The sequence below is a fragment of the Myotis lucifugus genome, unplaced genomic scaffold (genome assembly GCF_000147115.1).
Source record: "Myotis lucifugus unplaced genomic scaffold, Myoluc2.0 scaffold_0, whole genome shotgun sequence".
NCBI classification, from domain to species: Eukaryota; Metazoa; Chordata; class Mammalia; order Chiroptera; family Vespertilionidae; genus Myotis; species Myotis lucifugus.
The window spans coordinates 36021487-36048202 of record NW_005871048.1 but is presented as its reverse complement, the minus strand read 5'-3'; the positions used below and the strand labels follow the sequence as shown (position 1 = coordinate 36048202).

General features: G+C 37.4%; 1 protein-coding gene across 1 annotated transcript in view; it reads right to left on the bottom strand.

Annotated features, from left to right (window-relative positions):
- Positions 1-26610, bottom strand: part of HOMER1 (homer scaffolding protein 1) — an 84929-nt gene extending 58319 nt beyond the window's left edge. Inside the window, exon 1 of the mRNA XM_006081279.3 lies at positions 25521-26610. Within this exon, the coding sequence (XP_006081341.1) occupies positions 25521-25525 (5 nt within the window). The 5' untranslated portion in view covers positions 25526-26610. The remainder of the gene's footprint in view (positions 1-25520) is intronic.
- Positions 26611-26716: the final 106 nt, after the last annotated feature.

Here is a 26716-nt window from a genome sequence, read left to right as displayed (position 1 = left end):
CAAAAACTGACAATATACACTTGGGAAATCTAAGGAAAATAGTCTTTTGTTAATGAGAATTCTTATTAATATATGTAACACTTTTCTAAAAATCTAAAATAAGTAATTTTCTAGTAGACATCCAATTCCTAAAATTTTTAAATGAATTAAATGTTACAAGATTATTTAAGTTCTAATACCAATAATACTTCAAGGAACAATAATATTCTTAGGTACCCTTTTTTCCTTTATACCTACTATAAGCTAACCTAGTAGAAACTCAATCCATATAGTATCTGAACACGTATATAGTCTTAAACAAATAAACCCAGGACTGATGAGAAAGACCTGAAGGTACTTGGGCAAAATGTTAACATTTGCTACATTTCCATAGTGGTTGCATGGATATTATATTATTCCCTGTGTTATCCTGAATACTTTTAAATGCTCAAAACAACAAAACATCACACCATTTCTCTAAAATTCTTGTTGACAGTGTGAAATTTGAACAATCAGCCACATTTTATTCTATGTGTATGTAGATCATTTATTTTAACTGCTGTGCCAAAGTCCATACAATGATTAGAACTGCACTATCCAATATGGTATCTACTAGCCACATGACCACTGGACATTTGCAGTATGGATAGTGTAAGAAAGTGAATTAGCTTAAATTTTATTTGATGCCCCAGTCAGTTATTAAAATAGTTTTAAGCACATATGGAAAAACTTGGGTATATGAATCTACTGTTTCAAGTGTAAATTTTATGAAATTCAAATCCAGACCAAGTATTTCCAACAAAAATTTTAGCATCCAGACTGATATGTGCTCTAAGCACAATAAAAATGGATTTCAAAGGCTGAATATAAAAAATATAAAATATCTCAATGACTTTTATATTAATCAAATGTTAAAAATATATTGGATAAACTATCAAAATATATTGATTTCACCTTTTAAAACTAAAAACAAAGTTAATATTGCATTATTCACATTGTATTTCAAGTGGAAAATACTAGACTATTTTAGGTAGCCATTTCCTTACTGATAGACATACATGTTGTTCAATGTTTGCAATATTACAAATAAATGCCCCTGTATGTTTACTTGGGGACACATGCAAGAGATAGGCTAGAAGCTGAATTCCTGGTCACAGGGTATGCACCATAGAATATTTCCAAATTACTCTTCACAGCACATGCACCAATTTATACTCTTAATAGTCTTGTATTATTTCCTTCCAACACTTGGTAATGTCCAAGTAACATCTTTAATTTGTGCCAGGTTGATGGGCATGAAATGTTATTTCATTGTTGCTTTAATTGCATATCTCTTGATTACTAGTGAGGCTGAGGAGCTCTTCATGCATTTCTGGGCCATTTGAGCCCAATAGATTTCTACACTTATTCCTGAGCTTGTTTAAAACCTTATTTTAGCTCCAAAGAGTGAAAACACCAGAATCCAAAATCCAGCACTCAATCCATATGCATGGGAACATCTCATATACACATTCTAAATACAGGTACAAACTTAATTAAGGTAAATAACCACTAAAGTAAAGAAGGCAGTTATTTTCCTAAATCTGATAACATTTAATGTTTCAAAATCAATATAGTACAGATACAGCACATATATTCTGCTCTTTTTCAAAGATAAATTATGGCTCTTTGGCAGTTTTTATTTTTATTTAACAAATTGTTTCTGACATTCCTCAAAATTTTTCCATTGTGGAGGGGTGAGTGGAGGAGTGGTAAATACTTATCAAACTTTTAACTTACTCATTTAAAGTTTTCCTGGTTTAGCATCAAAAATAATTTAAACAAAACATACTTAATGTTAAACTAGAGGTCAAAAGTAACAAAACAGTTCTGTCAGATAGTTTAAACTCCTGGGTGTTTTTCATATAGTAAACACCACCACTCCATTCCCACTCTATTTCTCTAGGCAATTTTCATTTCAACATCCCTCAGATTTGGTTTTCTCTGGTCACAGTTAATGATTCTATCTGGTTAACCTTTCTGAGTGGTCCTCAAGTAGTTTAGCTATAAGTCTAGCAATGAACAGCATCTGGATTTTTCTAGCTTTCATGTTATTTGTTCTATTGAAAAAGGACTATATTAAATATAACTGAATGTGATTTCTGTTTTCCCTTCTTGTTAGCTTTTCAGGTAACACAAATTATAGACACAATTCTTTGTAGGATGCTGTGTCCCAACTCGGGGTTTTGCAAATATAATTTCTGTAATGATATAGAGTTTTTGCTCAAATGCATTAGATCTACTTCATAATAGTGGTGTTGATAATTCAGTCATGGTATCGTAGAAGCCCAAATAAATGTGTTTTCTGACTGTGAAGGTATTTAATTTTTTTAACTGACCAAAAATTTGATACAGGAATACAATAAGCTAGGTTTGGGACCTTTCCCTATTTAGCTTTTCTGAAAATGAATTATAGTGGAGTTAAGGGCAATTTGACTTCTGAGGTACCTGAAAGAGGTAGTCACTATAGGTAAAAGAACACCTAATAAGATGAATTACAGCAGTGTTTTTCAAACAGTGGGTCACAACTCAGAGGATTATGGTCAATTTAATAGCTAACAATGGGCATTTAGAAAGTGAACAAGAATGTAAAATAATCACAGTATATCACACTTGGTAAGGTTATATGTATTGTCCCATGAAACTTTTTTTAAACTTAAAATGTTTTATTATTAAGGTCTAGCACCTGGACAAAATTCAGATCTTGTGTGTTGAATAAGAAACTATATTTTATTCCCTTTTTCCTGATCTAATCAGGTGCTTTTATAATTATTAAACTTTGGGTATACACATATAAAAAGTTACTCAAAGTTCATTGTTCATAAGCTCATGGATATTCAGGATCAAGGTAAGTGATGCTTTAACTGGTACTAGATGAAAAGTATACTCCAGCCTAGATGTTCCATGAAACTTTTGACTGCATATTCATATATGCTTGCCACAATGGAAGATGCATTTTTTACTGTGGGTCGTGGGCAAAACATTTAAAAATCTGGACATACAAAATGCTTTTATTCAATGCTCATAAAAACCCTGTGAAGCAGGTACCCATTTCATCAAACAAAAATATAGGTCCTGAGTGACATATCCTAAGTCACACAGCTAGCAAATGATATGAATAAGCATATTTCAAATGGAAATGGCATTCAACCTCACTAAAAATAAAAACACTGCAAATTAAAACTGAGCTATCATTTTTTCATCTGTCAAAATAAGAGACCTTTTTTTAATGAAAAAAATCCAAAGTTAGTGAGAGTTTAAGGAAACCTGACACTTCCAAAAGCAGTTGGAAATATAAATTAGTAAAGTCTTTCTGGAAAACACTTTGATAATGAATATTAATCAAAAGCCTTTAAATTTTTGTGCATATTCTTTGACATAGTAATTCCATTCGAGGAGCTTACCTTAAGGATATAATCATGGGTATGCAGAGATTTAGCAACCAAAGACTGTGAATTAAAATGTCCAATAATGTAAGATCAAATAAATTATGGCATATCATATAATGGAATCCTACATAGTCATTAAAAAACAGAGTTGCAGAATATTCAGTATCATAAAATGTCCAATATAATAAACGAAAATCATTTACAAAACAGTGAATGCAATATAATTTGTTTTTTAAATGTATTTATATGCATACAAAAATATACTTGGAGGGGACATTTATATTCAGCCCTTGTCCTGCCTCCCCTTCTCTCAACACAGAAACCAGAGTGATCCTTCTAAAAACCCAAGTAGCATTCAAATATTCAGGAATAAAAAGGTGGATGGTCAGGATACAGCAAATGTAGATGGCTACTGAAGTGGGTGAGATGATAGTGATACAGGAGAATTGTACTTTCTACTTCTTTATATGTCTGGAAAATTTCATATTATAGGGTTTAAAAGTAATAAAACCTAAATCAGGTGGGTCATTCCTCAAAACCCTCCAATGGCTTACCGTCTCATAGTAAAAGCCACAGTCCTTAAAATTAAGTCCAAAGTCTTCTACCAGTGTTCCTCCACCCTGGCTGCATCAGAAACAACCAGCCTCTTTCCCTACCATCAGTGGTCTGGTGGGCAGCCAAGCTCCCAAGGTGATTCTCACGTGTAGCCAGGGGAAAATCACTATAGGATATGCTCCTGTTCCCTTTCCAACCTCACCTGCCCCATACTGTCTTTAGCTCCAGCCACACTACCACTCCTGGTGTTTTTCAAACATGCCAAGCTCCCCCCACCTCAGGGCTTTTTGCCTGAAGTAATCTTTCCCCTCAGATCTGCCTAGTATCTTCCTTTGCCTCCTCCAGGTGTTTGTTCAAATGTTACCTTCTCAGTGACACCATTCCTGGCTGCTCTAAAATTTGCAGCCCTTCCCTCTCTTCTCTCAGGATTCTATTATTTCCCTTCTTTCACTCTTCCCCATGGCACTTATCATTAGCTGACACACCATGTATTTTATTTATTTTCCCTCTCCCTCACCTAACGTACTATCTCCTCAAGGGCAAGGATCTTGTCTTTTTATAATCATTTCTGTGTTCCCAGCAATGCAATGTCACTCCAATAAATTTATTTTTTAAAAATTGAGACCTTTCTATTCTAAATGCATTCACTCTTTTCTACTACTGAGGTACTCTAGCAAAAGTATCAAAAGTATTTGTTTAAGGAAGCTGTTAACTATTCTAAATTCTCTAATACTAAAGCTTCCTCTCGTGTTATTTCAATTCCCGAGAAGAAAGCCTTCAATGAATTAAGACTTAAAGTTCTCCCGTGAGTCTTTTAACATATTGATAAAAGAAACTCCCCATATTATTCAGTATCTCGTATGACACCGTTAAGAAAAAAATTGTCCGCTTGCAAGTACTATATCCAAACAAGACAACTCATCACACTTCTCCCTCACTTGCCTACCCATGCTGTTTTCCATTCCAGTAATGATCTCACCTCAGGTGCCTGCTACATCTATTCATCTGTTTCTTTACAACACTGTACTTTTAAATGTCCCGCTTTACCTTGTTCCTGATTTAGCAAATTACTGGAAACTGAAAGATTACAGTTCCTAATATAATAAAAACTGTAGAAACTGAAAGATTACTGTAGAAACTGAAAGATTACAGTTCCTAATATAATAAAAACTAAATAGATTAAACACTACTTATTTGAATTTAAAAATAGTAATAGTAACAGAAGAAAGTTGATCATTTTTAACCTTTTGCAGTTGGGATGATCTGGTTATCTCAACTGTTTCTCTTTTAAAAATTAACAAGCACACAAATTAACAACTTTCATAATTTATGTCAAAGGAGGGAAGCCCCAGATTGGATAATTCAAACGGAGAAATTAAAATGTGCCACTCTTAAGCCTGAGAACAGAAGCCTACACTTACAAAACAGTATGTGGTCAATTCTTTGGTTATAATTAATATTTTTTGAGAGCTTACTAAATGGCCAGGCACTGTGATAAGCATTATGCTATATTACATTAATTAATCCTCTCAACCTTTGTGAGGGAGTTACCATTATCCCTCTTTTGGAGATGAGAACCCTGAGGCATCGAAAAGGTATATAATTTGCTTAAGGTGACACATGGTAGAGCCAGCATCCAAACACTGTCAGAGCCCATACCTTTATCCTATTCTGAATCCTTGGATGGGAAAATAATTATTTTGTCATATAAACCTGGTTCACTTCTGTAACCAAACTCTCACCTGGCCCTTGTCTGGAATTTTGTGGACAGACGTGGTATAATACAGCCACACAACTATGATTACTATGCATGTTAAGCACTGTTAAGAGTACTTAAGTATTTTCATAAAATGTATGTATGTACACCGGTACCACTTATTCTTTTACCTGTATTTTGAAAACAATTTATTCTATAACACTTCATTGAAATGATATTGTGGTTTAGGAAAATCCAAAAACTTATTTTTAGTTATGTCAATTTTGGTTATTGAGCTTTCCTTCTGTAAGGGAAGATAACTTTGATCTGTATTTTGATAGAATAACTCCACCACTATACAGAATAAGATAATGACAACAATAATAAAGTGTTAGCCTGTGTGAAAGCACAGGTCTTGGAGACTAGGAGTTATCAATTCCAAAGTATCTCGTATCTCATATTCATACACAGGCTACACTTAATTAACTATCTTAATGTCCTTGTCTACTAGTCCTATCATCTATGCCACTTCTGGGTCTGTTTCTATTGATGGATTTTTCTGCTCATTATGGGTTGTATTTTACTTCTCTGAATGTTAGATAAGCATATTAAGGGGAGACTTTAAGGTATATAAAAGGCCTAAATCAATGTTCTAGAAATGAAAAATAAACTAGATGAAATTAACAGCAAATTAGACAATGCAGAAGAATAGAAAACTAGTTAACCTGAGTACATATAAACTACTCAAAATAAAGCAGAGAAAGAAAGTTAAATAATAAAGAGTATCAATATGATTATTAAGGAACAACTTCAAGTAACCCATTACTAGTATACATGCAACTGAAGTCCTCAAAGACGGGAGGGATGAAAAATATTCAAAGAAATTATGGTTGAAATAATTCCAATATAAATAAAACCCAAAGAAATAATTCCCAAGAAGCTCAACAAATCCAAAGGCATAGCAATGGACATCATAATTCAATTGCTTTAAATCAATAATGAAGAGAAAATCCAAATACCCCAGTCAAAAGGCAGAGACTGTCAGATTGGCCTATACAGCAACACCCAACTATATGATGCTTGTAAGAAAGTCATTTAAAATATAAAGACACACATGGGTTAAGAGTAAGAAGCTGGAAAAGATATACCTTGCAAACACCAAGCATAAGGTCTATTCCCAACCCCAGATTGCAAGCTCCATGAGGTTAGGAGCTGTGTGCATTTTGTTCACCTTGTGTCTCCAAAACCCAACAAGGAGGCAGGCAGTATTTATTAAGTAACGAATGCCTTCAGAATTTGTGGAAACTTCTACCGCACATTACAGGTCCCGGGCTACAATATGTAACACATCAACAGCTGTTCTTGTTGCTGTTAACTGTACCCTACTTCCAAAAGCCTATTCATTTTTTCCTACCAGTCTCCAGGGGTTGAGAAACCTGATGACCAATCTTGTTAGATCTGTGCCAAAAGAACAAGAACCCTTTTCTATGTGAGGGTCTGGTTAGCATTCCTTGAGTAAAGTACATCTATTTGGCTGCTGCCTGAGAGTATGGAATATTTCTTAGGCTACCATGCTTCTTTGTCAGATCAGCTAGAAGACTCTTGCCATGAACTGGATACTAGAAAAATAGGGAAACAGAAAATGGATTTGTGGTTTGGGACTTTGAAAGTAAAGCAAGAGCCCTGGCTGGTTTGGCTCAGTGGATAGAGCGTCAGCCTGGGGACTGAAGGGTCCCAGGTTCGATTCTAGTTGGGGGCACATGCCCAGGTTGCAGGCTCGATCCCCATTAGGGGACGTGCAGGAGACAGCCGATTGGTGGTTCTCTCTCATCACTGATGTTTCTTTCTCTCTCTCTCTCTCTCTCTCTCTCTCTCTCTCTCTTTCTCTCTCTCTCTCCCTCCCTCCCTTTCTCCCCCCCCTCTCTGAAATCAATAAAAATATAATTTTTTAAAAAAGTAAAACAAGAATAAGAATTCAGCCATTTGAACTGCTTATTCCCCGCCCCCCCTTCTCTCATCCACAAAATTTATCCATACATGTTTCTCCTCTCTACCTCATCCTCAATAATCAGTGGGACATGAAATATGAGGAGTTAAAGGACTGACTCCTGGTATTTCTGTTCCTTTCTCCCTACAAAGTTTGGAATATGCTTTCCCTAGTGAAAATGTGATACATGTTGTTTATATTTGTAAGTTACCATTAACACATTTTAACACTTCAACAGCTTCTATGCAAGGTACTAGCCTTCAGGGACTTAAAGAGATAATTACAAATTGTGAACAGTGTTGCCAAGGAAAATAAAGTGCTAGAGGAAGAGAGTGCACAATGGTAATGGAGGAAGAGGAACCTAATTTAGATTGGATGGTTAGCTGAAGAGTGGGAACCAGGGAGATAATAGAGTTTCAGGCTCAGACAACAACCAGCATGTGTGCGGCAAAATGCATTTTCCAAAGGTGGCTGCAGCAATACCTGCTGTCCCTCTTCTAGAACCTTGCCATTCTCCTGTCAGGAGACAAAGTCGATGTCCAGTCCCCTTAAACTTGAAAGGACCTTCATGATTGCCTGGACCAAAATAATAAGGCAAAAGTGATGCTGTGTGATTTTTGAGACTAGGTTGTAACAGCCATTCATCTTCAGCTTGGTTCACTTGCTCACTCACTCTTAGAACCCAACCACCAGGCTGTAAGGAAAGCCAAGCAGCCTACGGAGAAGCACCAAGACCCCAGCCCCGGCTGACCTCTCTTGAGCCAACACTATCTTGCCAACCACATGAATGACCCATTTAAAAGTAGATCCTGCAGCCCCCAGTGAAGCCACCCCGGCCAATGCCATGTAGAGTAGAAATGAGCCACCCCCATCAAGCCCTGCCCAAGTTGCAAACTCGTGCGATAAATGATTACTGTTGCTTTAAACCACTAAAGTTTGGGTGGTTTGTTATGTAGCAAGAGATAATCAGAACAATGGGCAACGATCTTGAGACTGGCAAGAACTTGGCAGTTCCAGAAACCGAAAAGTACAGTACGGCTGGAATACAGAGATAAAAAACAGACATCACCAACACCAGCACCGACAGCCAGCATTTGGTATTTATTATGTTATACAGGAATTGTTCTAAGGGATTTGTATGTATTATTTGATCATAACAATCCTGTTGGTAGATACCCTTAAGACACTGATTTTAAATATAGGAAGACCGAGGCACAGAACAGTGAAACGACACTCAGGCAGTCTAGTGCAAGAGCCCATATGTTACGAATAATGCCGTACTTCCTCGCAAAGAACAGAGTGGCACATAATGAGGTTTAGAAAGGTAGATCAAGCCCAGGTTATGCAGATTTTTATAGACCATGGATGGAAGTTTAGGTATAGTTTATGAATAATGGGACACTACAGAAGCCTTTTAAGCAGGCTAGTTTGTGACTCAATTTATATTTAAAAGATCATTCTGGCTGCTTGCAAATAAAAATTAGAAGCAAGGCAATAACATTTGACAGCTAGGTATTCCTCAAGAATTAAATTAGGAATAACTAAAATATAATGGTTTCATTGAAGGAATATAATGGATGGATCAAGCTGATAACACTGAGCCAAGCCCCATGATCAAGTTTAACATACAAAAAGAGAAATGCGAGGACATTTTTATGTGCCTTCTAGTGTAATGCTATAGACAGGAAACATACCATCCACCATTCTTGGGGGAGGGAGGGAGAGATTTAAACCAGAGTGCAATCAAGCCTAGATCTAACTACCAGTTTACCATTTATCAAGAGTAAGAAAGATAGGATAAACTAAAGTTGCAAAACTTTGTCCAAAATAGTAACAATATGACTTCTCAGTAGGAATCAGAGGAATGTCCAAGTGCTTACACCAATCAATTCACTTCTGTGACATTCCCAGGTATAAGTGAAGAAAAACATATTAAAGAACCCCACTAGCCCGGCTGGCGTGGCTCAGCGGTTGAGCATTGACCTATGAACCAGGAGGTCGCGGTTCGATTCCCAGTCAGGGCACATGCCCAGGTTGCAGGCTCAACCCCCAGTGTGGGGCATGCAGGAAGCAGCCAATCAATGATTCTCTTTCATCATTGATGTTTCTATCTCTCTCTCCCTCTCCCTTCCTCTCTGAAATCAATAAAAATATATTTTTTAAAAAACTAAAAAAAAAACAAAAACCCCACTACACTCTGGTTCCCCATGAGAGCATGTGTGTTTGTGTGGTATGAGCACAGGACATAAGCAGAGATGAGAAGGTAAATATTAAATGTTGTCCCAGACCTCAGGAGAACTCTAAGACTTTCCACAGGACTAGGTTTTAGGATGTTTTCCACAGAAGAGATATCAATTGTTTAAAAAAGTTGGTGATATTCTGGCAAACATAATACAAGGTTGGTTTCCCAAGATAACAATGTTCCCTACAGAAGGAAAAGTGCAATTGAGTGGGGAGTGGTATTTAAAATAACTGAATAGAACATTACCTCTTTCACGCTTTATTTTAGCAGAATGGAGACCGTGAAAACCCTTCTAACACACAGTTCTCTGCTTCTCAGGCATAGTAGTAACCTAGATTTAGATTGCTTCAACAATAAGAGCACTAAACTTGGGGCTTTCACCTCAGTTGGGCCCCCCCAAGCTCCTGGTTGTTCATCGTCAGCAATCTCTCCCACTCTTCACCATTCTTCCCTATGCTCTGCCCAACCTTCATTCTCTATACTCTCAGCAGATGGCCTTGTCTTTTATCATTTTCTAGAATATATATGCTTCTTGGTTCACAGATGTGTCTCTCACACTTAGAACAGAGTTTGACACACAGTAGGTACTTAATAAATACTTGTTAAATAAATCAAGGAATGAATTGAGGAAATGAAGTCTCCTAGGCTTCTGCTCTTCAACCACAAACTTAAGACATGCCTCCTACTTAAGGTTAACTACTCCCCCTGTGCTCCAGATTGCATTCCCTCCCACCTCTTTCCTCAGTAATTATCCCTATTGCATTTTCTCCCATCTCTTTCCAAATAATTCTTCTTCTTCACTGTAATTTTAAATACCCCTAAGCTATGGAGTCCTTTCTCAGGACTGAAAAAGAATGCTCAATCCGATTTTGAAAACAAACCCAAAAGAACTCCCCAAACTCTAGAGTTTGTTGAAGCTACACTCTATTTCAAAGTCTTAAAGGAGAAGTCTACGCTTCAGGTCTCTGCTTCCTTCTCCTTCATCAGCACCATCACCCCATGGCCATTGGGCTTCCATCCTGGCTGATCAAACTTCTCAAGGTAAGGTTAAAGGACCACTATTTACCCAAATGAATAGGTATTTTTTGCTACATTTGATCCTGGCAACTCAATTTTTGAAACTCCCTTTCTTGACTGTTCTCTCACTGTTTTAGCCTGACAGCTCTCTCAGCTCCTTCCCTACCCCTTAAATGACTATTCCCCCAGAGAGATCTGCTCTGTTCTTTTCTATAAATACCCCAAATGAGCTCATCCACATTCACAGTTTCAGCCAATACTTATATATTCTAATGATTCCCAAAACTCTAGCCTCAGCCCAGTTCTCCTACCCTGAATAACAGACATTCTCACGTGAATAGCCATACTTCAACTTTTATTCAATTTGTCATGTCATTCCACTGCAAACTTGCTTCTCTTCTCCTGATTGCCTATTTCAACTAATGGCTAACCAAGCCAATCTACTTACCCCTCTACAGCTATATAATTCACTGTCAACTCCTGTAGATAATATTTAGGGCTCTTTTAAATTCAGCCCCTTTTCTACTCTATTTTAATTCAAGCCATTATTCTTGACTAAATTGCTGCAATTAACCAATTACACAATTAAATTTTAGGGTCTCCAAGACCCCCACCAGTTTTACACACACACACACCCCTCCCACAAGTCCAAAATTTCCTCCATTTTGCAGCCTCAGTAGTTAATTAAAACACAAGCAATGGTCCTAAAGTTGGGTACAGGAAGAAGATAGGTTTTTCCTCTTTCACATCTATTTTTATGTATATTTTATTACATATACATATATGGTAGGACATGTAACTTATAAATATACATATATGAAGGAGTTTGCTCAAAATCTTTCATTGATGTGGGTACCACATGAAAAATATGGGGAGCCCACTAACCTAGAGGGAAAGTATAATCCTTTAATAGACACACAGTCATCCTATCTGGTCTGGGACTGACTTTCTTGTCAAATCTACTTGTATACTCTAAACAAGTTATGTCCAACTACCTTAACTTTCTAACTAGCAAACGTCACCGTTGAAGCTTTACCTATGACACCCCTCTGCCTGAAATGCCCTAACAAGCCCTTCCCACATTTTCCCTCTCTCCACTGCCCTTGGCACCCCATCAACTCTTATTTGTTCTTTAAGGCTTAGAACAAACACTGGCTACATGAAGCTTTCTCTGATTTTCCCAGATGGAGGTGGGCACTTCCTTCTCTGTGCTTCCAAACACAATGTGCATCTCTATTACAGCGCTTAAATCACAGTAATGTAATTTCTTGTTTACATGGCTGTCTACTCATCTTTGTATTGGCAGTGCCTAGCATGACTCATGACACAAATTAAGTGCTTAATGTTTGTTGCAAGTGCTCAAGAGGCACAGTGTTAGGGGATAAACTATAGCAACACCTTAGTTACCAACACAGTTGAGAGAGTTAAATGCTCTGTTTTGCTGAGGTTTGGAATGATGATCAATTTTAACTTTTTAATTTTTAGATGTGCTTATATCATGCATTGAGTTTTCAGGTGTTGGTAAGAGGGAGAGATTTTTTTTTAGAAAGCCAACACTTTATCATTCACTAAATTCTAATCAGTTAACTGTCAACAGTGCCAACACATTCTGAAAGATACCCTATATAAATTCAAATGCTAAGCCTCAGTGATTTTGGTCAAACATGGAAAATTAATTACACACATTTATCTTCCTTTTCTGAAATTCCACCAAAATGAAAGTGAAGAGGAAAAGAAGATATAAACTGATAACACCAAAAATACTAATGCACTAGTGTCACTTACAATTTTAATGCAGTTTTGAAAGAAGGAATAATACCTAGAAAAAAAGGGGGGTAGTATTTGCCTTGGCAAAACCAAGGAAAGTGTCAAGTACCTGCAAAGAGGGAATTATAAGTGAACAACTTGCTGGCCAGCATTTAGAGGCAAAGGGAAGGCAGGAGATGGTATGAGTTTTGGGGCTGAAATTGGAGAGTTGATTGAAAGTTTATATAACAGAGCAGTGAGAATCCTCTTCCCCTTCTCACCCTTCATAGTGAAGCAGCTACCTTTTCCATCAGCAGAAGACAAGAGTGAGGCCTAAAATAGGAGCACTGAGAGAAAGGGTGCAAAACAAACCATGCCCTTCAAAAACCCTCCCCTTCATTGTTTTCACATTACAGCAGGTAATATATCCCCAGGTATATAATGAAGGAATATACTTACCTTGCTCTCAGAATGCCAAGAGGTGTGTATATATTGAAAGAGTTCTCTAGAGAAATTGAACAGTCTCAGAAAAAAGACAGAAAACTCAGAGAAAAGATCTCTACTTACTGACACCTGGGGACCACCCAAGAAAAAAAGTCAGTTCACCACCTAAATGATGCCTACTAGTGATAAGCCTCAATGAGTCACAAAAAGTCACAGCTTTTCAGTATCTCACTCTCGTACATAGCTGAGGATCATGAGACATTCCAGGAATGTTTCCAACATGAAAGAAGAAATTAAACAAACAAAAGAGGAACACAAAAGAAAGACAATGCAGAGAATAGAAAACCAAACCTCAAAAACACTATAAATGTCCTCCAATAAATGAGATATTGAGGGAGAGGACTTGGAAATTAAAAGTTACGTGAAAATTTAGAACACAATCGAAATATTAGAAAATGAAGTCAAGGAAATTTCCTTAGAAGGCAGGATAATAGAAAAAAAATGGTAGATGAGACAAAAAGGTCCACCATCCAACTAACAGTTGATAAAGTGAAGAGAGAAAATATATAATATTCGTTAAAAATAGAAGAAAAGCTCCCAAACTTTAAGGAGTTGACAAATTGAAAGGACCCAGCAGTGACCAAAAGAACAAATGATTTTAAAAAAAAGCAAAACATAAAACCAAATAAACCTGACACCATATCATCATAAAATTTTTGAACAGCAGAGAAAAAAAAGAAAATTCTAAAATCTTCCAAAGTGGGGGAAAGTCATACATGAAGGAACTGGAATCAGAAACAAGCAGCCTTCCACAGGAACCCTGGAACTAGAATACAATAGATCAGTATCTTCAAAACAGAGAAAATTATTTCCTGTCTAGAGATCTAGATTCAATTAAGGAAGGGTGGAGGGAGGGAACACACTTTCACATATACTATGCTTCAAAAAAGTTATCTCCTACCTAGTCATTTTCAGGGCACTATAGGAAAATAAGTTTCAGACAAACCAAAAAAACACACAACAAAAACACAGTGTCCAGGAAACAGGAGAGACAATGTCCCTTCCCACAAAAAAAAAATAAGGGAAGGTCTAGTATGAGGACTACACAGAATGCCAAAAGAGTAATCAATCCATATTGGAGCAGGAGTATAGAGAGCTATGGATTTTTAAAAGTTAAAAAAAAAAAAACGAAATGGAAATATTGGTATTCGCACATTTGGAAAATATCCATAGTTATTTGATATGATACAGAAGCTAGAATTATAAAATGGCCCCCAATTACCACCACCTGTTGGACACTTTCTACACAGAACTCTCCCCTCGAGTGTCGAATGTTGTTGTAAGGGTTGAAAAAGATGGAATAACACAGGTGATTAGGTCACAAACATATTGACCTTCAGTTAATCAAAAGGGAGGTTACTGAATGGCCCAGACTTCAGTATCTCATTCTTGTTAAGGATCAGCTCCTTCTTTTAGAAGATGGAGCACCGTGAGGGGCTCCTCCTTCTGGCCTTAAAGACACAGCCTCTGGGTTTAAAGCTGCAAGGAACTAAATTCAGCCAACAATCACATGAGCTTTGAAGACACCGATCCACTAGAAGAGACTAGTCCTAGCTCTCCTACCTTGACTGCAGACTTGTGAAACCCTAAGCAAAAGATCCAGTTAAGGTACCCAGACTCCTAACTCACAGAAATGGGTGTTGTTTTAAGCCTCTAAAATTGTATTCATTTGTCATCCAACAATAGAGAACCAATACTATATATAGCATGTGAACAAACTAAGCAGAATGAATAACTTAGAAGGAAACCCTACTTCCTCCAAAAGCATAAAACTTCAGGAGTCAAAGCAGTATCAGACCATTTTTTAAAATAATACATTTAGAAATTCCAGAAAGCAGAAGTCACTCTGAATAAGAAATGAGTATAACTGGTAAGTACTGCTGAAAGTAATCAGGTTTAAAGAGATAGAGATCAGTTTCAAGTTGTCCTGGATCTTTTACCTTATAAAAAATAGATACGAGGCTCAAATCAGGGTTTTTCTCCTTGGCTCAAAATTCTAATTTTTGCACATTGCAAACAGGGGAAAAAACTTCAGGAATATTGAAGGTTTTCAACAAAGTTTCTCACTTGTGTAAGCTTCATTTATCAAAAGCAATGACTCTTGGTCCTGGACCAGCAGCATCAGCATTACTGGAACTTTGTTAGAACAACAAATTCATGAGACCCCTTCCACTGAATGAAAAGCTCAGGGTAAAGCCCAGTAAACTGTGCTTTTAACAAGCCCTCTAGGTGATTCTGATTCAGGTTCAAAATTGTTCAGGTTCATAATCTAATGTTAAGTTCTGCCACTATGCTGCTATGCTCTGGTCTCCCTGCCTTAGTCAAGAGTTTAAGAATTTCCAAACTTACTGTATCAGGTCTAGATTAGAATTCCACAGTCACTAGCACATAGTAGGAGCTCAAAAAAAGTTTGCTAAATAATTAAGACATTAGGCTTCAGATGTGTTTCTTTCACCAGGTTTTTAGAACACATTGGATATAAATGCCTTTAGGCAGGTCACATTCTCTTCACTTTCCCACAGTCTGCACCAATCCCTATTGCCTTCTACTGATATGTTCACACATTTTTCTGCTCAGCCAATGACAGTGTCAGAGTTTAGGGCCTCTGGGGAATAGGATTCAGAAAAAAGAATAATTTTAAATCTGTATACAATATGGTCCAAACTTTTCTCATGAATTCTAGGGACTTAAGTAACTTACAGCTACCTCATGATGACACAGAAATTGTACAGTATGCTACAACTGGTCCTTCCACTGTGGGTCTCTTGATCCAATGTTAAGCCCTAGGAAAAGTGTTACAAGAAAACATCTCAAGCTTCCTTTTTCTGGTCTGAAGTCTTCAGAGATGTAGGTCCTGCCTACTTAAGTATTCCATTGGCTCATGTGCCTAATAACTATAAGGGCAGTTAACAGAGCTCTAATGGAAATTACAATTTAATATCAACTTTAGAAACTCTATACCAAACACATGTAATAACTTCAAATCATTTATGAGAAAGACTTCAATGTACTCAAAACGTAATGCATTGAGCAGAGATTTAATTACACTGAAATCAGAATGCAGTTTCTTTCAGAACCATCTAAAAGGAAAACAAGATATATGTAATTAATTCACCACTCAGATACTAAGATTGCACTAAATTAGAATGTTTTTAACTATGAGGGGTTAGAAGGCCTTCTCTAATGAATCTATATACGTGAGCATCCATTTCGGATCCCCTGATCTAACGGTAAGAGCCCTGAGGAGCGAGCATGTGCTCTGCCATTTCACAGTTGCAGAACCTCCCATAAATCAGTTTCCCTGTCTCCTTTCCATGAAAAGCGGAGATTAGTACTAACACTTTGATAACTGACAGCAGAACTACTCCTTACACTTAAATAAGAAACCAATTTTGCTATCATTAGAGTAGCTATTTCTTTAGCCAGTTTTAAAAGAAAAATGAAATAAAATTTGATATAAGCAAGCTAAAACTGATACAAACACATAAGTATCTATATACAGGAACAGTGACTGATCCTGATAACTTTGCACTGTAGATATTAGCATTTTTTAAATACCCCTCACCCTTAAAATCCAAGAAAAGTTCTAATACTTAATATAGTCATCATAGAAAAACAAAAAATCACAGACTCAAAAAGTAAAATTTCACACTCTTACCTCCCAGAAATAAATATGGTAGCACTTTAAGAAATTTCCTTCAAATCTTTTATGCATAGACAGAATGCATTTTACATAGTTGAGGTAGTAGAGAATATACAATTTTGCATTCTGGTTTCTAACTGACCATTGCACCATCTGTGAAAACATTCTTCAGGCTAGCTTTCTACCATATGAATAGCCTATAGTTTAGCTACCCATAGATCATATAGTAATTACTCAGAATATACTAATATACCACCAAACAAAACTAAATAGCAATGCTGTCATTAATGTATTATTTCCCTCTTAGAAACATAGGTAGAGCAATAAATATCAATTTAGCATTAATAAAATACATGAAACAATAAAAACAGACGACTATAATTCTATATATTATCAGTGGAATAAAGAAAAAAGGCAGTCTGCAAGATTTAGAACTATTTTTTTTTTAACTCAGCAGAGCCTCAAGATAGATGAGTTTAAGGGTGACTTGGGAGTCTTCTCATTCAGCCAAATGTATAAAGATCCATGGCAATGCTGAGTAAATAAGAGCAGGTAGAATCCTCATTCTGTAAGCATCTTGGGAGCTGGCAGGTTGATTGAGCAAAGCACATGAATTTTAATGTTAAAAGTCATGTGACAGAAATTCAAAACAACAGAGTAGGACAGAAAATGGCAGTTTTACAAAAGAATAAGCAAAAAGAAAGCTCAGAAAGGCAAAGGAATAGGCTAAGCACACTAAAATGTTATAGTAGGTTCAAAATAATTGTCCTATATAAGTTTAGAAATGTACAGACTTACTTTCCATAAAGAAAGAATGACTGACAGAAATTTTCTAATGAGTACTTTGAGCTCTTTGATAGTCAAATCCACTTAAGATAATTTCCTAGAGACTGTTATTAAAAGCCTAATGGGGGAAACTGAAAGTAACTAGGGCAGAAAATTCTAACTCACAAAAAAAGCCTTATTAAGAATAACCCTCTTAAACTTACTTAAATGTAACAGAAAGGAGACAATAATTACTAAGTTTAAGATTGAGGTGTACATAAATGAAAAGGTGGAAGGATCCAACAATTTACCTAGAAAAATTATCAGAAAAATAATTGGTACGACCTACTGTATATCCAGTTGCTAGGAATCAGGATTTTCTAGATACTAAAAATGGGGTCTAATTTCCCAGATCCCTTCAACCTACACTGCATGTGTGTGCTATACTATGAATTAACTGTTTAGGAAATGTAATGTATAGTATCCATATAAACCTGTACCAGAGCTGTCTCTCTCAGTTCATTTCTATTAAGGCTCTTCCACTAAAAACAGGGACAAATGAGGAGCAAGCCCTTCTATGAGGTGAGCTGGGGTGGAGGTGTGGGGGTGAGAGGGGGAATTAAGGACATTGTTCTACAGCTCTCTAGACTCTGAGGCATGTGAACCCATGGATCCAGATGTGCCAACAGACATGACGTAACAAACATGACTTAAAATGACCTTATAAAGTAATGAAAGCTGCTTTGATATCTGTGGTTCCTCAGCACAGTGTTTTGTTTGTTTGAGTTTAATTTCTATCTAACTCTTGTTTGGTGATTTTACAAAAACTGCTCTGCCTTCAGGAACTGGTTGTCAACTCCTCTCAAAGATAACATGGAAATGTTTCATGTTTTATGAAAGAACGTTAAAAGAAAATGTCCATAAGCAAAGCTATTTTTTTAAAGCTAATGTTAGGTGTTAAGGTGATTTTTTAAGGTGATTTTTTAAAAAGAAAAAGTGCAAAGGTAAATTGTACTATGAAGAGAAAATATTGATTAGATTGATAAGTTCTTTTCTTTTTCTTTTCTTTTTCCTTTTCTTTTCTACAAGAAAGAAAACACTAACTTCTTTGCCTTCCTCCAGTAGTCTACCTTAAAAGGGAAAAGTCTTTTTTGATTTCTAGGACTAAATCTCTCTCTCGCTTATTCCATGAACACAATCAACCTTATAAACTACAGGGTCACTTTATTGGGTAAGCCACAGATTATAAGGCATTACAAAACAAACAAGAAATTGCTCATTTCATTCAAATAAACATATCCTAACTGGGTGAGAAATAAAGCTATTTAAAGTGTCTTATATCAGTCATTTAAAAATTATATCAGGAAACATTAAATAGTTGTAATTCATTTTCCCTACTCTTCTGTCCAGTGACTTGGAATAATTTTAAATAACAAAAATAAGTATTTCAGCTAAACACCAGAGGTCTGGGGAAAAAAAATTCATGTGGCAGTAGGAAGGTTGGACCTTTTGAGATCTAACCACCTTTTTTCATCTGAGACATTCACTTAAAACTAATCTGAGTTTACAAACTATGTATAAAGATAGTTTCCTTTGTCAATCCCTTAACTGCCATGAATAACAACATTTCAGGTAATTAGCCTAAATCAACTTCTATGACTCTCTAATCCCCCAAAATAAGTCACACTAATCAGATTTATATTATGACTTCATTTTGAAATTATTGAATAAATTATAGTACTAAACCAAAATTGAGATTCCGCTAAACACACCCTTTATATATTTATATTTTGAAAGGATATTTTTGTATATACACTTGTTTGCTCATGATAGGTCTGCAAGTTTGTTGTGAAAGTTTAATTTCTATTCGAGAAGCAGGAAATCAAAATAAAGAAAAAAATTACAAGTGAAAGGAAAAAAATAGGATCAATAGGATGTTTTTAAAAGAGATTAATGTCTACACAATATGACTAATCAAAATGACATAATATACCTTGCTTTCAAGAATTACACAATCACATCCTAATGTGCTTCTCATAATCACTATTTCATTCTTATAAAAAACTCAGGCCAGAGCCAAAAACATCATGTACTGTATCTATTGTCTCCCAAATGATCCCAGCTCTAATAGTATTTGCTCCTCCCAAAAGTTAATTTACACAGATTCTTAATGTAATCAACATTGATTAGTTTATACAGTCTTACTAATAGCTTTACACAAATACTCAAGTACCATAATCTTGATACTCCTCCTCTCATTCAATTTGTGTCCTGCTGAATATGAAAAACTAACCAAAAAGTTTTTATTTTCATTTTAAAAACTCTAGAATCAAATCCAGTTTTTAAAAAAGACATCATAAAATATCTTTATAAATTTAAATAATAATATTCCTGCAACTTGGCATGATAACACAACTTGCTACCTCATATAGAGATCATGTTACCTGTCAGTGGAGAGTGGATGGCCTACCCATCCCTTCACCACCAGATTTGGAAAAGAAAATTTCTCCCTCTCCTTCAATTTCTTTTGGAGGGGATGGTGGGAAGGAGGGCTCAGACAAATACTGCTAATCCCAACATTGAAGCAAACAGAAGCTGGGAAGTAAGGAGAAAATTACAGGAGCAAAGTCAGGTAAGCAGTGGGCTTACATTTTTTCCACTACCTTTAAGTGGGTAAGTAGCCAGCAAAAAAGCCCTGAGAGTCCTGTGCTATTATCCCTGCCTATATCACCAGGACAAGAAAAAAGAGGGTGAACTCACAAGGGCAAAAGGAAATAAAAGCAAGAAAAAGCAGTTTAAAAGTCCTCACTATATAAAACAATAGGTCATAGACACAAATAGGTTGCAGATTTGGGGAAAAGGACATTTGCAAAGAGCAAAGGTCACCTTGTCCACATATGTTACCTCAAAAAAAAACTTAAAAACAAAAAAAGAGTTATTTCAAAATTTCATTGAGTGGGGTGGACTCAATTATTCATTAACATATTCAAAAATAAACCTATTCTCATGAAAGTTCTCATCACACAAAAAACTTTGTCACTGTGTAAGATGATGAATGTTAATTAGACTTACTATGGTAATTACTTCACAATATATACATGTGTCAAATCATTAATGTTGTGTACCTTAAGGTAATATAATGCTATATCAATCATATTTCAATAAAATGGGGGGCCTAGTCTCAAAATATGCAAACTCTTCTACTCTTCTTATGGTTGATATCTTCCTGATATATGATGATAGATATAAAATTATAATTCTACTAAAGGCCCGGTGCATGACATTCATGCACTGGGGGGCAGGGTCCCTCAGCCTGGCCTGTGCCTTCTTGCAGTCCAGAACATGGGGAGCAGGCCTAAGCCAGCAGGCAGACATCCCCTCGAGGTGTCCTTAGCGCTACGGTGGAGGCAGGAGAGGCTCCCGCCACCACCACTGTGCTCACCAGCAGTGAGCCCAGCTTCTGGCTGACGGTCTCCCCCTGTGGGAGTGCACTGACCACCAGGGGGCAGCTCCTGCGTTGAGCGTCTGCCCCTGGGGGTCAGTGCTCATCATAGCAACTCGCTGTTCCACAGTTCAGTTGATTTGCATATTATGGTTTTATTATATAGGATGTTAGTAACAGGACAAATAACATTTCAGCTTACAAGGCAAATATTACTGGCATCTCCAAGTACCCTTTAATTACTTGCTTGGTAGAATTTTTTAAATATCCTCACTCTTACTTTCCATGTGTTTGTATGCGAGCTAGAAAGTCCCTTTTAAAGGACTTGAAAGTCCTTTAAAGTCCCAAATTCACTGTCTCATAGCCCATCTGAGTAAGCAGCTCTGCTAGGAACATACCATGCCATGTCCTACATTTTTACCTCTGAACAATAAATGCCCTAATCCTAAAAACGTACTGTTCAGACAACCACACACAACTCATCACCATCCTTCCTTCCCTCTACCGTGGAATTTTCCAGGGCCTGCCCAGCTATCCACTTCCCCTTCCTAGCCAGGGTTCATTGCTCTGGCTTGGTCTTTCCGCAGGACACAACATATAAAACCAAATTCTAAATGGTTTTTAAAACTTTTCTCACCTCATTTCCCTGACCCTTCATGGAACTACTCTAAAACTCTTTAGCGGAGTTCCCAACGCCAAGAGCAGTGTTTTCAAATTACCAGTTGCTACCATCAATTTATTGAGTCCCAAATGTCATTTTTTTCTTAAAAATAGAATAAAAAATACCAGAATGCATCACACAAAGTGTATTATTTCACAACATTTTATCATTTCTATATGTGTGCACTAGATTTTGAGATAAAACTGTGTATCTTACTATATTGGACCATTGCCCCAAAAAGCTTGAAAAATACCTGCTTTTGTTTGGCCTAGAAGGCCCTCTAACCTGGCCCCTGCATAAGGCTCTAGGTCTAGCTCTTGCTACACCCTAAAAAGCCAAGTTCATCATGCCAAACTTTTGTAGCACCGTGTCTTAGTGCTGTCAGTCACACTATTCCCTCTGCCTTGAATGCCCTCTCATTTGTCTATAAGGCCCCCTGTACTCATCTTTCATTATTTACTACATGTTACCTCTTCCACAAACACGTTATCTTTCCCTTGGCAGCTAATGACACATACACTTTGTACCTCTATGAGGAATTATAACCTATATTATAGCCTCTTAGACATTTCACTGTCCTTTTTAATTTTAGGCTTGACTGTCTTCCCAACTTCTAAACTATAGACTCCCTGAGGGAAGGAATACATTTTACTAGTCTCTGTATCAGCAGCACTGAGCCTCTGTACATGCCATAGGATAGGGGTTCAAAATTGGCAAAATGAACAAATAAAAAATTAGGGACTTGCATCTAACTTCTCCAATGTTAGAAATGATTGCCTTTGCTACAACGCATGTTCATATTGCAGTGCTGGATCAAGATTTCCTCATTTTTGCTACAATAGCTCCCAAAGAGCAGCACCCAGTAGCCTAAGGCAGAAAGAGGAGGTGTCAGCTTCCTTGCTCAGCAAAGGAACTCAGTTCAGGTTGCAATGCAGCAGCACCCACTTCCATGCTTCAGGAGGTTATCTAGGGAAAGGCGGACAAGAGGGTTTCCAGAGGTTCTCACAGGCAGGTGAGATAAATCAGAAACAGCATTATCAGACCTCCTTAGCAGGGAGAATCACGTTTTATAAATAACTCTTAGTGGAGGGTGGGAGAGGGAGAATTCTCTATTCCCATATTGATGGCACTAAATCGCCAATATGAGCTAAGCAAAACAAAAGGTAGCATGAAGTAACTCATTGAAGTTACTTGGTTTCTGTTACCTACTGTAAGAGTTCTGAAATAGCTACTGACTCACCGCTCTCATTATGAGACTACTTGGAAGACCGGGGTCATACCTAACAGGGGCTCCTCACCCAGGCTTCGAAGCTTTTTGTAGGCTTTATCTTACATACATGAATGCTGTAATTCTGGGAGGTCTGGTACACCTATTTCACAAGCCACTACTTCAACTGCCTTCAGTGTAATTAAAAACAGTGCAGGCAGCATCCAAGATACTTTGACAGACTCTGCCAACTGTCAGTTTCAGCTGTTCTTTTCTGTTTCCACCATAGTTCATAAACTATTACATGAGCCATGTTTGTTTCCGCCTAAACTAATCATTTTCTTTAAAAATAATTCCTTTTGCTTAAAGTTTGCCCCAGACTTGCAATTTTATCCATAATTAAGGCAAAGATAAATTATTATTATAACCTAACAAAAATATATTCATAAAATGTGAAGCCTCACCCATTATATTAAATTTTAGATATCTGTTAGAGAAAGGTAATTCAGGATTGCCTGGGTAAAACTTAAAGAACCATGTAAAGTTCTGTTTCCTTTTGCTTTAAATAGGTGCTGAAGACTGTGCTTATTCTACACTTATTAGGTATAAACACCCACCAAGTATAGGAACTTCTACAAATGCCTTCTCTGTATGTTCTACTTTCACTTATCCATCTTCTCTTGACAACTCTGCTTCAGTAAGTGTATTAGTAAGAAAGAGTAATAGACCCAAATATAGACTTTCAGAAAAATAATGATATAAATATTCCTTTTCCTCTCCAGTCCACCTTTAAGATTTTATTAAGAAAAGGACAAATAAATAAGTTCATAAATAAATTTAATTACACTGAAGTATCTAAAGTGTATGCTATGCGTGGGGGCTTATTTTCACATATTAACCACTAGTCCCCTTAGTATTAAGCTCATACCAACCTTCCCTTGGTAAAATGAAGAGCATTGATGCAGATTCAATGACTTTCTCCCATGATGCTACTACTCCACCATCTATTCTAGAGAGAATGCAGTCTTCAACATGAAAAAATGCCACTTGATTATTTTTTCCTCTGACATGTTTTAAACAGAAAAGTGTAGAATATCAAGAGAAGCCATATTTCCAAGGTTTTAAGTAGTATTTTTCAGTATTTTCTCTTATTAAAATTGGTGCAATTCATCCAAAACATTTTTCAAATGTCATTATTTACATACTTAAAAATTGCTTAGAGAAAACAATCTCTCCATCTGAAAGATTTACTATAAGAAACCAACTAGTAATCATCAAAACAGGAAGGAAAAAAAATTCATTTTCATAGACTACACATTTTTTTAAAACTCATCGAAGTTCTTCATTTTACAGATTAGAAAACAGTTCATACAGGTTAAGTAATTTGCCTCAGATCACAAAGCACTAGAAATAGAATGAGGTATTTTAATTGCTCTAAATCATGCAAGTTAAATATGTTCTCATCCACTGTCATTTAAATTTTAAAATTATCACTTTCTCATTAATTCCTGAGGAAGGACTCCTACAATATATGTTCTACATTTTCAAACTTGTTCAAGTTAATACACTTCAAATTCTAACTCCAACAAAAAAGGTAGTATCTAAGAACTTTCCTCCAAAAGTTTCAAGAAAGTAAGTTTAGGTGTGCACATCCCTAAAATGTCGCAATGAATTTCAAAGTATATCCTTTTGATTGCTATCCCCTGAGTACATTTTAGATGTTTGTTCAACCACCACAAAAAAAAAAAAAAAGAGAGGGAGAAAATTCTAGAAGTTTCTCTTTGACAAACAGCATCAACAATCTGTGAATGAAATGCTTAGATCATTATTCCATTAATATTTAATGGGTTTCTGGCTTAAATTAGGAAGTCACTAGCATTTTATCAATTTACTGCATGAAGAGTTAATAAAAGGTTGGAAAATGCACTCTTAGTTGACTTTGGATCTGAAAGAAGGTGATCTGACATTGTCAACACAAACTGAAGACTTGAGCTTAAAAGCAAACAACAGAAGAAATGAACAAGTTCCTTCAATAAAAAGCTCTTTTCTATTCAAGCTCTGATCTCTTACCAAGTGCATTGGCACCGTGGAGACCCCATCAGTAAGGCTTTCAGATTTTCATTTCAATGCTCCAATAAATCAATTCTGTACATTTTAACTTTGGGTACTCAAGGGCAAAGCAGAGGGCACAGTGTGGGTAACAATTTACATTGGATCATTTTCAAGGACTGTAGTCTAACCACTCATTACAATTGTTTCTTTGTGCAACTGATTATTCTCAAAGTACTGGGAGAATGCAGTACCGTACTTCTCTGAAAGATAACGGCAACAAAACCCAAGACATGATTTTGATTACAAACTGATGTGGCAGTTTGACCAGTAAAGTGCAGTGTATGTTGTCTTCTTAAATATTTCTAACGTATGTTTCTTAATTATGACCTCAGGTGTCACTGTACAAAGAAACAAGAATATCTTGTTAAAAGGTTCACACACCTATATTTTTAAAGTATGGCCAGTTTAGCAAGGTGGCAAATTTGTTTGAAAACATGAAACACAGACAATCGTCACCATAGCTCAATCTCACACACACACACACACACACACACACACACACAGGTTCAAAGCTGTGTTAAACACAAAATCCTTACCCCATTTTGCCCAATGAAAACTTGCTCTGAAGTTTCTGCTCTTAGGCTACGGAATAACTTCCAGAGGAATTTCTCCGTCTGCTATTTCGCAGTTGCTTTTCCACCCCCCGAGGTCCTTTTCTGGAGGTATTTCAGTAATGCTGACAATTCAATTAGTTCCCTTGTATAAAATGATTTCTCTCTCAGAAATACCAAAACGTTCACACAGAGGTGGCATTTGCTTATTAGAGTTAAAATGCTGCGCGGAGGAGACAGCGGTCAACTCTATTCCACAAAATGAGTCTACGTGTTGGAAAACGCAGAATCCAGCTTCACAGAGTCCTAGGAAAAATGACTTGGGTGGTCATTTCGCTCAGGTCCTCCGCCACTCTCGGAGAGGCAGGTAACTCGGTCTTTTCGGTGCTACTAAGGCTGCGGGTTCAAATTTCTCCACCACCCCAGGTCCCGGGGGGTGGAGCGTGCAACCCAATGCGACGTGCACTTTAGAGAGAGCCCTACGAGAAAATAAAAATCCTAAAAGCAGCAATGCCACTGCTTCCCTGCACTCACATTAGAAAAAGGCTATATAGAAAAATCTCCTCGAGGTGCAAACCCGGCAGCTCGCGACGTGCACAACACTCCACATTGGAATCTGTCTTTTATATATTTTTTTTCTCCCTCCTAAGACTCGGAGCCGAGAAGAGGCGGGGAGGAGGCAGAGAAGGCTGGGCAGGATCGATTCATTCTCCCGAGAATAAACGGAGCCATTTCCAGGCTGGCAGCAGGCTGGGGGCGCAGCGGGTGCCGGAGAGCAGGGGGAGGGGGCCGATCCCACCTCCCTCAGCCCCTTCCCGCCCCCCGCCGCCGAGCACAATGGAGCCCGGCTTCCGCCCGGCCCTTCATTCGCGGCTGCCCACTCTTCCCTCCTCGCCCGAGCACAGCAGGTCCGAGGCTCCCGTCGGCGGAGAATGAATGAATCAGAGAGCCTAGCCCCACGCCGCCCGGGTACCCGGCCCCCAGCGCCGGGGCGGGCCGAGCGGTGGTGGACGGCGCTGAAGGTCCACGGGCGCCCGCCCGAGCCCAGGCGGGAAGGCTAATTTCCGCGTCGGGGGGCGGGGAGCGGGACTCGAAGCCGCCCGAGAGCCGCGGTCCAGGGTCGGCACCCCTGTTCCCAGCTCTCACGCTCCGATTCGGCGCCTAGGGTGGTCCGTCCGCGG